The sequence below is a fragment of the Podarcis bocagei genome (genome assembly GCF_964188305.1).
Source record: "Podarcis bocagei genome assembly, chromosome: 13".
Lineage (NCBI taxonomy): Eukaryota > Metazoa > Chordata > Lepidosauria > Squamata > Lacertidae > Podarcis > Podarcis bocagei.
The window spans coordinates 21070343-21083603 of NC_138138.1; the positions used below are offsets into that span (position 1 = coordinate 21070343).

The 13261-nt window shown below is 46.3% G+C and overlaps 1 protein-coding gene across 2 annotated transcripts in view; it reads right to left on the bottom strand.

The window, feature by feature from the left end:
* The window catches only part of ITGA3 (integrin subunit alpha 3), a 95874-nt gene extending 82898 nt beyond the window's left edge, over positions 1-12976 (bottom strand). The window contains exon 1 of one of the 2 annotated variants that reach the window (XR_014001257.1): positions 12361-12975. Coding sequence is in view for 1 of the 2 variants with exons in the window: in XM_081166152.1 (XP_081022278.1) it covers positions 12361-12590 (230 nt within the window). In the remaining variant the exon portion in view is untranslated. Of the gene's footprint in view, positions 1-12360 lie in introns of both variants that reach the window. The other variant, XM_081166152.1, reaches the window with a different exon arrangement.
* Positions 12977-13261: the final 285 nt, after the last annotated feature.

The following is a 13261-nucleotide window of genomic DNA, read 5'->3' on the forward strand; positions in this document are numbered from 1 at the left end:
TGATTCTAGGGTTCGAATCCCCTTTGCTGTGCATTTTTAGGAGAAAGCAAAACCCCCTTGCATTCAAAATTGACTTCAAGGGTGAGCTGCGGGTGAAATTAAACTCTGGGGCTGCCCCTTTCCTAAAACACCACTCGCAGATCAACCCCCCCAACTTTCTCACAGTGTTTGCACATGCAGACACATGTTCCACAGCGCACAGCTGCCTCTTCCCCCCTTTTTCACCTAAAGGCTGCGGGGTAAGGGTGGGGGGTCTGCTGTTCTTGGAGGCAAAACAAGGGGGGGAAACCAGATTTGCCCATTGCCATCAACAGAGAAGCCCTCAACTTCATCAAGAGCTTTGCAAATGAATCTTTGGAATGTCTCCACAGATGCTTTCCGAGCCGTGCAGCTGCTGCCGTCAGAAATCCTCTCCAGGGCACAAGACATCCTTGTCAAATGGGTAGGAGAGCGAGGGAGACCCTCCAGCTGTCTCAGAAATGCGAAAGCCAAGAAGTCTGGCTCTCCTCTCATTCCCCCCCCCCCCCGCTCTCCCACTGCTTTTGCCCTGATGGTGTTAATATGTTTGTTATTTTTTAAGTAGGTACCGCAGCGTGAGCAAACAAGGCCTATTGCAAAACCCTCATCCGAGAGGTGACCAGAGCTCGCAGCTCTTTAGAAGTCTTGCCATGTGCTTTGGAAGGCTTCGCCTGCTCATTCCAGATGCACAGAGCCCAGCTGCCTTGCTTCAGTGGCCTCAGAAAGGAGCTTCACATACGCTCAGAAGTGCTGTCAGGATATTGTGTGCTCTGAACCGGGGATGGGGAATCCGAGGCTGTCTGGATGTTATTGGGCTTCTCAACTCACATCAGCATTAGACAACATGGACAATGTTTAGCCAGCAAAATCCAGAAGGCTGCAAGCTCCTCATTGACCATTTCATGGCTTAATCCTGGAACTACACAGCAGCAGCAGCAACAGATTCAATAACAACCCACGTGTTTTGAGCAAGCCATGAATGTCCAGCCGCACTGCTCCATCCCTTTCGGGAAAGTTCACAGATCAGTAGTAGAACACATGCCTTTGAACCAGTGGTGTGCGGTCAGTGGACTAGGGGGACTAGGCTAGCCCCATAAATGTTCCCCTGGTGCCACTTTCCCAAAGCCCTGAAAAGCTTCTGTCCGTCTTAGGGAGGGAGGCACGATGCTCCCATGGGTCCATGAGCCCTCCCACCACCTTCCCAGTGCCCGCCTGGCTTTGGGAAGGAGACAGGGGACTCCAGCATCCTATCGGAGCCCTGCCTTCTCCTTCCCAAAGCCCAGGAAGCTTTTGCCCAGCTTACGGAGCCTTAAATGGCCTCAGCCCAGTATACCTGAAGGAGCATCTCCACCCCCATCGTTCAGCCCAGACACTGAAGTCCAGCTCCAAGGGCCTTCTGGTGGTTCCCTCACTGCAAGAAGTGAGGTTACAGAGAACCAGGCAGAGGGCCTTCTCGGTAGTGGCACCTGCCCTGTGGAATGCCCTCCCATCAGATGTCAAGGAAATAAACAACTACCTGACTTTTAGAAGACATCTGAAGGCAGCCCTGTTTAGGGAAGTTTCTAATGTTTGATGTTTTGTCGTGTTTTTAATATTCTGTTGGGAGTCGCCCAGAGTGGCTGGGGAAACCCAGCCAGATGGGCAGGGTATAAATAATAATAATAATAATAATAATAATAATAATAATAATTATTATTATTATAGGGAGGAAGGTGTGATGCTCATGCTTCTGATGTCAGGACACTGAGACATCACACACATGATGTCAACCTCCCCCATCACCCTCGCAAGCTGGTGCTTCTGGCCCTAACTGTTCCCCTATGAAAAATTTCACCGCACGCCGCTGCTTTGAATGCAGAAGGTCCCAGATTCAGTCTCCAGGATGGAGTTGGGAACCTAGTCTGAAAACCTGGAGAGGGCAGCAGGCAATCTTGAGCTGGGCTGACTAATGGTCTGGTTTGATATAAGGTAGCTTCCTACGCAAAATTGGAACAGAGTCTCAAGGCCGAAAGAAATTATGGCCATGGAGCACTTTGCACAATTAAACTGCTACCAGACTGATTCAGAATAAGTGCACGGAGGAAATGCCCCGCTCTCTAAATGCCAGATGCCTAATAAACAGGGTTGCCAATTTTTCTTTCTTTTTCAGATCTCTTTAACACCTGATGAACAGAAACTCCTTTCTCCATCTTCCCCCTCCCAGTACGTTTCCGAGCACAATTCAAAGTGTTGATGCTGACCTCTAAAGCCTTAAACGGCCTTGGTCTTGTATACCTGAAGGAGCATCTCCACCCCCATTGTTCTGCCCGGACACAGAGGTCCAGCACCGAGGGGCTTCTGGTGGTTCCCTCACTGTGAGAAGCAAAGTTACAGGGAACCAGCCAAAGCGCCTTCTCACCCCATGGAAAGCCTTTCCATCAGATGTCAAAGAGATAAATAATTATACGACTGCCTGTAGACATCTGAAGGCTGCCCTGTATCAAGGCGCTTGTAATGTTCTGTTCTGTTCTGTTGATGTTTGTTTATGTTGGAAGCTGCCCAGAGTGGCTGGGGCAACCCAGGCATATGGGCGAAGTACTACTGCTACTACTACTAACAACAACAATAATAATATAATTAGGAAAAGCTTTAATAAATGCTTGCCTGGAAGACCACTATTAAAGGCAGAGGAGCAGGAGGACTCCCCAACAAATATGGCAGAGATTTAGATTGCCTTGAAAAATGAACTTACCTAATTTTCACTTTCTGAAACCATATGCAAACCAAAACGCAGCCATTTTTTGAAATCAGCACTTCTCTGAACTTTGAATTCCAGTTCTCCAGCCAAAGAAAGTGTGCTGGTCTACAACTACTGGATTGCGGCCTGATCCACGGTGGGTCACAACAGGAGCGCTACCATCGTGCAAATATGTGGTAAAAGGTTAAGAAATGGGTCCCCAAATGTATTAGAAGTGGGTCCTGGAACTAGCTATGCTAGCGTAAAGGGCAGGGCTAGCCCAAGACATTTTGGCACCTGAGGTAAACCACAAAATGGCGTCCCCACTCCCTGCCGGGGAAGAAGGGGTGAGTGAAGATCTACATCAGGAATGGGGGTGGGGGTGGAATAAAGATCTACATTGGGTTCTGCTGACCCTGTGGATCCTGCCGCCTGAGGCAGTTGCTTCATGTTACCTCATGTGTGGGCCGGCCCTGGCAAAGGGCACCTAAAAATACATATATTACTGAAAATAAAATACATTTTCATGCATTCTAGTAAGGGGAATCTCTTTCCAGAAAGCTTTATTTCAGGCAAAATTGCCCACAAAAATGTGCCTATGAAGAGAAATCCTTTTGCAAAAAAAAAAAAAAAGCCTACCTATGTGCAAATGTGGAAAGCTGAATTTAAGATTGGGAAAATGAAAAAAAAAAAATGAAAGAGACAGATTCACTCATCCTTGCGCAGCCCCAGTAAGAGCAGAAGAACACAAACAGATCTCCGGTTGAAACGCAATCTAGAAGATCAGTACATTTAGAATTAGTGCAAGTAGCCGTGATTTATACCAAGGCTAAGTAAGGAAGGGGGTGTGTGGAAAAAAACCCTGCCTCTTAAACAACATAATACACGTCTCCATGGGAACGGAGGCCTGAGCTAAGAGAGAGAGTTAGTTAATCAAGAGGAAAAATCCGGTGGTTTGAAAAGGTCTTTTGTAAAGCACCGTAGAATTTATCCAATCCAACAAAGAACTACAAGAATGTTAACAGGTCCATGGGAACCTCACACCTTGACCCTCGAAGATGAGCCTGGGCTGGGATAGGCCTCTGTTTTTAAATGAACAATTCACAGTCGGGTCTGGATGAAGAGATACTCTGGGGCCTAAGAAATACTCTGGGTCAAAACATTCAAATTGGCTGGTGGGGAGGAAGGCATATCAAATCAAAATCAGAAAAGACTCAAGGTTGTTCCACTAGGGAGTGGGGAGCAATTCAATATGGTCCACATTTAAAGGCAAAACTACACAATTCACTCTTCCTGAAACACTACGAGGCCTGAACCACGGCCGTCTTTCAAAATTCACACCTGTCTGAATTTTGCAATGTAGTTTTCCAGCAAACTAGTAAGCACAGAGGTGTGTTTGCCATGGGGAAGTGTGAAAGAAAATAGGGTTGCCATATTTTGAAGTTGGGTCAACTTCAACTTTTAACTATGGATCGCTATGACGACTCTACCCATGAAAAGGAGGACGTGTCCTGGAAAAAGAGGACATATGGCAACCCTAGATGTGTATACTAGTGACGAGGACATGCAAAAAAAAAAATGCATCACATTCGGGGAAATCGCCTTGCAGGAATGCTTGTCTTAGGCAAAATTGCATACAATTGTGTGTCAGTTAGGGGAAATGTCCACTAAACTGCTGCTGAACTTTCATGAAGTTACAGTATTGGCCTGAATATAAGCCTCACTCCCCCCCCCCCCCAAATTCCAACCGTGAAAAGTTAAAGTGCGGTTTAAATTCATGACCTTACAAAAATTGGCCTTTTTACGATATCGCTGCTGAAACAGACATACGGTAAATGTTTTATTGTCGATTTGCGAGCTTGAGACTGTTCATGTGCCGTTTACGGGTGTGAGTGCCTGCAGAATTGTAGCCAATTGAATAGCGATTTGCGATTTCAGCAATTTTACGGTAACTTTTGCGGACTTGGAAAATCAAAGGCTTAAATTGGCTCCAGGTTAAAATTCTACCAACCGCAGCGACTTTCAGCCTGTAACCCAATTTTAAGGGAGTGGCTTATATTTGGGTATTGTCTTTTTTCCTCCACCCCCCTTTTGAATTTTAAAGGTGCGGCTTATTTGTGGGTGCGGCTTATATTCGGGCCAATACGGTAAGTGAGTGGTGGTAGGAGCAATTGTTTATTTGCCTGCTTCTTCCCTCTTGGAGATAGTGATGTCTACACCCAGAGTTAGAAGAAAAGGGAGTCAGGCTATAGGGAGAGCGGGGGAGCTGTGCTCTACGGCTCCTGGAACTACAACAGCTTGGGGTTTTCCAGGAATGTTTGGGAAGCAGCACACCAGACAGCAAGCGGATCAGTTAAGGACTGCAAAGCCTCAGATCCGAATCTTTCTGAGCCATGAAGCTCTCTGGCTGATCCTGAGCCGAGCCGCGTGAGACAAAAGCATAATTAATGCATATGAAAATAGACTTCTGTGGGGGAAGAATTTCCATTGATTTCGCTTTCCACCATCACCTTTGCATAGGTACTTTGTGCATTAGGGCAATACCTTTCCATTTAACCTTTTGCACATGGCTGGAATCCATCTCAGTGCTTTGTAAGTGTATTTACACACACACATAAACACGCAATATGTAGGTGACAGGTAACAAAAGCCAGAGGGACAGACTGCTTAGAAAGACTGGAGGAAAAATTCAGATTTTTCGATGCCAGCTTCAGATAGTCAGTAAGGTTTGCCAGTCATGTAGAGAATTAATACAATACTTTATGCTCCAGTGTTTCATATTGTAAGGGCAGAGAAAACTGCTTTAAATCACTGGTCCATTCAGCTCAGCATTGTTTCAAGAAGAAACCACTACTCAGAACTAAGTCCCATTGAGTTTAACAAGCCTTACTCCCAGGTAGGGCTGGAAGGATCTATCTATTTCCGTTTTCTCAGTTTCTCATTTTTCAAATCTTCATTTCGGGTTTCTCTCAGTTTCTCATTTTTCAAATCCTCATTTTGGGTTCTCCACATATTTGCAGAAATTTTCCACTGAGGGGAAAAGTCCTTAGCGTTTCGGCGCAGAATTCTGCTAATGAACTTACACAGTTTAGTCTGATGTGCACATTTTCACAAGCGATTTTTCCTGAATAGAATGTGCTGCTGTATCTAATATTCTAATGCACACTATCTGTAATGTGTATGGGTTGCTCGTGCGTAAGTTGCCGCCTCTCCAGGCTTTGTTGCCTTGCTAAACCTTTCAGTCTGGGCAGCCCTTCACTTCGTGGCTGCCTCAGTCGCTAGCAGAATCCGTCAGTGGGTGTTTCTTAAATATTTTCCAACATAAAAGTTGTTTGACACCCAGTCTCCTCCTACTCTCTCTGCGCGGAAGTCTTCTGCTCAGGGTGGGCGTGGGTAGCGGAGGACCCGTGCTCTCCCCGCTGGTGTCCAGTGAAGAGTCCTGGAGCCCTCTCGCCGATTCCCCCATCAGCCCCTCTATATCCCTGGTGTTGCGCTGATTTGCTTCCCCATCTGCGGAGCTGCCTCTCTCCCTGCTGGGCCCTTCTCCAGCATCATTTGAGAGCCTTCCCTCCGCCTCTAGCTCCGATGTCAGTTCCCTGACACTATCATATGTGTTTTTGTAAACGTTTGGCTGGAAAACGGCACCGCAAAATTCAGACAAATGTATGTTTCAAAGATGAGCTGCGTTCTGGTTCTCGTATTGTTTCAGAAAGCGTGGATCTGCTAGGTCTGGCTTTAAAGGCGTACTGACTCAAATTTCTCCTCCATCCCCCCCCCGCCCCAAACCCGGTAAGTAAACGTAGGATCAGAACCTTAGATCAGCTGCTCCTCAAACAGCCCTAAACTACCAACGCACTAGGTACCTGCATCCCACCCAGATGACTCTCTCTGCATGGCAGACAGGCAGCATGAGTGAAGGAGGAGGCGCAAACCACAGGGAAGCATCTGCAAGACTAGGCATGTGCTTTGAAGAACAAACTCAAAGGGATAAAGCAGGCCAGTGTGTGCCACGTGCAAAAAAGGAGGAGGGAACAGAGCCAAGAGCCTCCAATTCACATGCCCCAAGGGGATGGCTGTTGGAAATCCAGCACGTGCCCCTTCATATAGAATCACAGAATTGGAAGGGACCCTGAGGATCATCTAGTCCAACCCCCCGGAATGCAGGAATATGCAGCTGTTCCATACGGGCATCGAACCTGCAACCTTGGCCTTAATGGCACCACGCTCTAACCAACTGAGCTATCCTGCTTGTATTATTCCATTGCAGCCTGCTTTTGAGCCGCTAGGCTGATATCTCTCTTGCCCCAGTGTATTTTCTTTTAATGTCTCTTAACAGTGGCTGTTTTAAATAATAATAATAATAAAATTTTATTTATACCCCGCCCTCCCCAGCCAAGACCGGGCTCAGGGCAGCTAACAACCAATAATAAAAACAAGTTGATTAAAATACAATTTTTAAAAAAGATTAAAATACAACATTAAAACATGAGGATGCAGCCTCTTCACAGGAGGAGAAAGGGAAAAGAAAGAGGGGGAGGGAATCAAACTGATTCTAAGCCAAAGTTTTCTTCGTGATTTTCATGGGGTGATGGGTTGATGTATGGCGGTGGGGAAGAATAAGTCGGTTTTCTTTTGCTTCATTGCGAATCAGGTTTGGGGGTTTTTGACATCGTTTTTTAAAAAGCTGAAATTTATACTTTTTAGCTCATTTTCATTTTAAATTATTTTGCTGCCTGATCTTTAGAGGATGCTTGGATTTAGTCCTTTTACTAAGGATTTTCCTCACATTTTTTTTTTTTTTTTGGGCAACTGATTTTTTATGTGGCAATGTTTTTTTTGACACCGACAAGGATTCTCCATTGAGTTACGTTTCATCGAATGTATAAATTCCTTCCTTTTTGTTTTGGTGTTTACTTAAGGTGTTTTAACCTGTGTTGTAAACCGCTTAAGAGTTTTGAGTAACTACGAGCGGTAAATAAATAAATATTATTATTTTAAATATTTTTTATAACTACCCATTTCAGGTGTCTCCCCACAACTCCTCACATTGAGAAGTGTGGACCAGACATAAGAAGCAATCCTATGCACACAAGCTTGGCGTAATACAAGCCAGCGTAAGTTAAACTGCCCTAAAGGTACACCAGAGCCAAATCCCGTTCAGCTGTGGAACCGCTGCAGCTGCTCTGCCCGAGCCGGGAAGAAGGGAAACATGCCTTTAAAATAGGGTTTTATGCAGGGCTGCCAATCATCTGAATGAGCAGAACAAGCTTAGGATTTGACCTAAGAGTCACCCCCAGTGCTGCCCAAACTACGCCCCCAGAATGTCCATTTTGGGCATCTTGCGCTGGCCTCGGCTCAGCCAGACGGGTGGGGGTATAAATAATAACATTATTATTATTAAGTTGTGCTGGTGTATCTTTGGCTAAGCCAGGCTGGTCTCTTAACACCAGCAGAGCCAGAGATCATCTATGCATTCTAAACTGCCCATCTTGACAGATCTTGCCCCCGTCAACAACGCCACCAGATTCCTGGTGGAGCACATATATTTTAACCAGCTGGTCTCGACTGAGATGTTTCAATGGTGATTTCACCATATAACACCAGTCTTGAAAGACCTACATTGGCTCCCAGTACGTTTCTGAGCACAATTCAAAGTGTTGGTGCTGACCTTTAAAGCCCTAAACCGCCTTGGTCAAGTATACCTGAAGGAGCATCTCCACCTCCACTGAGGTCCAGCTCCAAGGGCCTTCTGGCGGTTCCCTCAATGTGAGAAACCAGGTTACAGGAAACCAGGCAGAGGGCCTTCTCGGCAGTGGCAACCGCCCTGTGGAACGCCCTCCCACCAGATGTCAAAGGGAACAACAACTACCAGACTTTTGGAAGACACCTGAAGGCAGCCCTGTTTAGGGAAGCTTTTAATGTTTGATGTATTACAGTATTTTAATATATTTTTGGGAAGCCGCCCAGAGTGGCTGGGGAAGCCCAGCCAGATGGGCGGGGTATTATTATTATTATTATTATTATTATTATTATTATTATTATTATTATTAATTTCTGCCTGTCTGGGTAGGCTTGCCTAGAAAAAAAATATTTTAAGCAGGTGTTGAAAACAGCAGTGAAGGTGACTGGCTGATGTCAAGAGGCAGGGAGTTCCAATGTGTATGGATTTATTTAGATGGGTGCCAACAAGAAGTTCAGAATCACTATTATGTGGTACCTGTAACACTGCCAGTTCTGCAGACTGAAGTGGTCATATGGGCCTATATGGGGTAAAGCGATCTCACTAGTAAATTGGTCCCAAGCTGTTAAGGGCTTTAAGGAGTGTCTCCACCCCCATCATTCAGCCCAGACACTGAGGCCCAGCTCCGAGGGCCTTCTGGCAGTTCCCTTGCTGCAAGAAGTGAGATTACAGGGAACCAGGCAGAGGGCCTTCTCGGTGGTGGCGCCCGCCCTGTGGAATGCCCTCCCATCAGATGTCAAGGAAATAAACAACCATCTGACTTTTAGAAGACATCTGAAGGCAGCCCTGTTTAGGGAAGTTTAATGTTTGATGTTTTATCGTGTTTTTAATATTCTGTTGGGAGCTGCCCCGAGTGGCTGGGGAAACCCAGCCAAATGGGCGGGGCACAAATAATAATAATAATAATAATAATAATAATAATAATAATAATAATAATAATAATAATAATAATAATAATTTGCTGTTGTTGTTGTAACACCTTTAATTGGGCCCAATTGCAAATGGGCAGTTCTCTGAGCAGAGGTACTGTTGCGTTTGTGCAAATTTACATAGGGAAAAAATGGCATATAAATGGAAATAATAGCATTAAATATTTTAGGGATTTTTTAAAATTAAAAAAATGAAGTTTCTTGGATTTCTTTTTACTTAAATAAATACTGAGTGGGATATAAATTCCTTAGAAGAAATAAAAGCATTCCAGCAACCATTTGATGCCATTAAAAAAGAAGGTATGGTATACATACTAAATATTTAGTGCTGCATCCTTGCTGGATAAGGTTTCAAAAGGCTTCTTGTGAACCAACAGAGTGACCTGCATGTTGCATTGGTTTGGTTGGCACCTGTTATCTGCTGCCATTGGCATAAGAAGTGAGCCTCATCCAGGGAAACGCACACTGAGTACTAAGGGAGCCTCGCCCTCACATGCATATCCCAGACAAAACTGCACTGCTCTGAATTAAGCAGGTTTGGGACGGTAAGGATTTGTCCCTAAGTGTGGCGCTGTGGGTTAAACCACAGAGCCTAGGACTTGCTGATCAGAAGGTCGACAATTCGGATCCCCGCGACGGGGTGAGCTCCCATTGCTCAGTCCCTGCTCCTGCCAACCTAGCAGTTCGAAAGCACATCAAAGTACAAGTAGATAAATAGGTACCACTCTGGCGGGAAGGTAAACAGCGTTTCCGTGCGCTGCTCTGGTTCGCCAGAAGCGGCTTAGTCATGCTGGCCACATGACCCAGAAGCTGTTCGCCGGCTCCCTTGGCCAATAAAGCGAGATGAGCGTTGCAACGCCAGAGTCGGTCACGACTGGACCTAATGGTCAGGGGTCCCTTTACCTTTACCTTTAAGTTCTGATTTGCCCCTTTTATTCTGCTCAGGGGTATGTTGCAGTAAAGTTGCACTATTCCCCAGTAAGGTATCTCGACATGCTGTCGGTGTTCGAAATTAGCCAGGCGCCAGGAGCATTTTGCACCTGGCTTTTGACCACTTGCGACCAAGCGAAGATGTCTGGGTGCCAGGATGGCACCTGACATTTTTATCATTTATTTATTTAATTTATATATACCTCCCTATACCCGAAGGTCTCAGGGTGATTCACATAAAATATCATCTCCACCATCTGGAATTTGCATGCCTGGGGATCATTGCATCCTGACTGCTTTGCACACCCATGCCCCCATCCTGTAGAATTCTATCAGTTATATATTATCTGCACAATCAGAATGAATTTTTGGAACCAAAATGTGTTTTCTGTGCAGCCTGAGCAGCAGAAGTCATCATGAAGGAAAAGAGTTTGGAGCAGATATACAGGTTACATACGCTTCAGGTTACATACGCTTCAGGTTACAGACTCCGCTAACCCAGAAATAGTACCTCGGATTAAGAACTTTGCTTCACGATGAGAACAAAAATTGTGCTCCAGCAGCACGGCGGCAGCAGGAGGCCCCATTAGCTAAAGTGGTGCTTCAGGTTAAGAACAGTTTCAGGTTAAGAACGGACCTCCGGAATGAATTAAGTACTTAACCTGAGGTACCACTGTCCATGTGAACTGTCCCTGGATAAAGTGACTTTTCTTCCCTAAGTTCTCAGAGCTCTTAACCTAGCTCAAGGTGGTCATCTGAACTAGTCAGATGTTTAACTGAGAATCCATCACCGTCAGTTGTCCATCATAAGACTTTAGAGCTGTCTTACCCCCAAACTAGACATTTTGTCCTGGCAACTGTAACCTTGGTTTAAGAAGCTATTTGGAGCCTGGCTCATATATCTGAGTTTCTAACACTGCATTTTCTGATTAGGTTGCAATGTGCCGCTGGGTAGACTTGAATTTAACTGAGGGAGTTGCCATCTTTCTGGGTCTGTGGACATACCTGCAAACCACAACCAAGCACACTCTGCAACCCATGATATTGGCTACCATGGAATGCTTCTTACAAGCCTAATTTGTGTGGAAAAAACCCTTCGGGCAACCAGGGAAAACCTTCATAGGCACCCACAAGCAGCACGTTGGCAACTGCTGGTCTTGTGTTACCGGTGGCCACCAATATTCAGTGACCCTGAATATATTTTCTGTCAGCAAACAGCATTAACCATCACATTTGCAGCCGCTTCCCTGGTTTCAATCAACATTTCGCTTCAGAAGGAAAGGGCCAATTGATGTTAGACGCACCAGGCCACATGTGATACAACCCCAACACAATAAGACATAAATTGCTCTCGAACACACACGCAAACAGGCATCGAGTTCAGGAACAGATGAATTCCAGCTAAATCCAAAAAGCTGACAAGCTGAATGGCACAAACAGATGTGAATTGCAGCACGCTTGGGTGGGGGTGGATGCAAGTAACTTCTCCATTAGTTCACAGACACTTATTATAAGAGTCCCTTTTGCTAACCAGAGACCACAAAAATATTCTAGATCTCCATTCCCAAGAGAAGGAACCAAGAATATGACATTTAATTAAAAGCAGATTGGGGAACTGCCAAACTTTGTTGGCGGCAAGGAGGGGGAATGAGCGCAGAAATGGGGGCTTTGCCAACCTGTTGTTCTAGGCAAAAATGGGCAGAAAGAAAAGAGCATGCCTCTCAGTATAACACCCTAGATAGGTCTACTCAAAAGTAAGTCCCGCAGAGTTCAGATGGGGCTTCCTGAGGGAGGAACAAAAAGGGATGTCAGCTTAAATATCGGACAGCTCTCTAAATCTCAGGTCCCTGCTTGCAGGACAGTTCTGTGTGATTCGAATTCCTGCTCCCCTCTTAACTACTGCAGCGGATTTTATGCCTCCAGTCTGAACCTCAAGTTCAGAAAGAGAGTGGGAGGCTCCGGAGAAAAGGGCGCCTCTCACCATACCAAACACTGCACGCTCCCCGTCCCAACGCTGTTTCACTTACAGGTATCGTTGCCCGTCCATGTGATGGTGCAGAGCCACGGAGAGCCCGAAGTAGCTGTCCGGGGTCTTGCCTTTCTTGTGGACCAGAAATTTCGTGTCCAAGTTGAAAGCCGTGCATCTCGGGGCGCAGAGGGAAATCCACAGGGCGCATGCCAGCAGGAGCGCTTTCTGCCTCCCAAGCTGGCTCTTGCGTCCTGCGGGTCTGCAAAGGTGGAACTGGCTAGAGCCCATGTCGTGTTTCGCCGATTTCTTTCTCCTCCTTTTTTTGCTTCCCAGGAGTCTGCTGCGCCCTTCTGCAAAGGAGTTTGCGGGTTGCTTGCTCGTTTTGCTGGGGGCTGGGGGGGGGGACCCGGCTTGCTGTTGTTGTTGCTTTCAGTTCCTGGAGTTTTGCCCTCCTCCCCTCTCCAACCTCCTTTGTGAATGTTGCAGATTGTAGCAGCAGCAGCCTCCCTGCTTAGCGATGGGGGATTCCTTCCTCTCCACCCGGTTCTTCCCTACGCGCAAAAGGCTCGGATGGAGCCGGTTCTGTGGCTGGTATCGCGCAAGCGAGGCGCGCGCGTGCTTGCTTGCTTGGTTACCTCCCTCCCCACCTTGCACAGAGTCTGAGCAGCCGCTCTGGCTACACTTTTCTTCCGGGGGAAAAAGAAACAGTCGGAGCGAGCAGGAGTGACAACCGCTTGGTTCTTAAAGGGGCCCCGGAAAGGTTGGACACCTGCCCAGCGCGCAAACAAAGACGAGGGCAGATAAAAGGCCGGGGAACTGATTTCATTCTTGCTAGTATTTTCTTTTTCTTTTATAAAAAAAAGTACCTTAAAGGTACAAAGACCCAGATTTGCCTGGAGGTTTCCAGGCGCACGCTTTCCCCTCGAAGCGCATCTCTCCGTGATCACAGGTGTATTGGG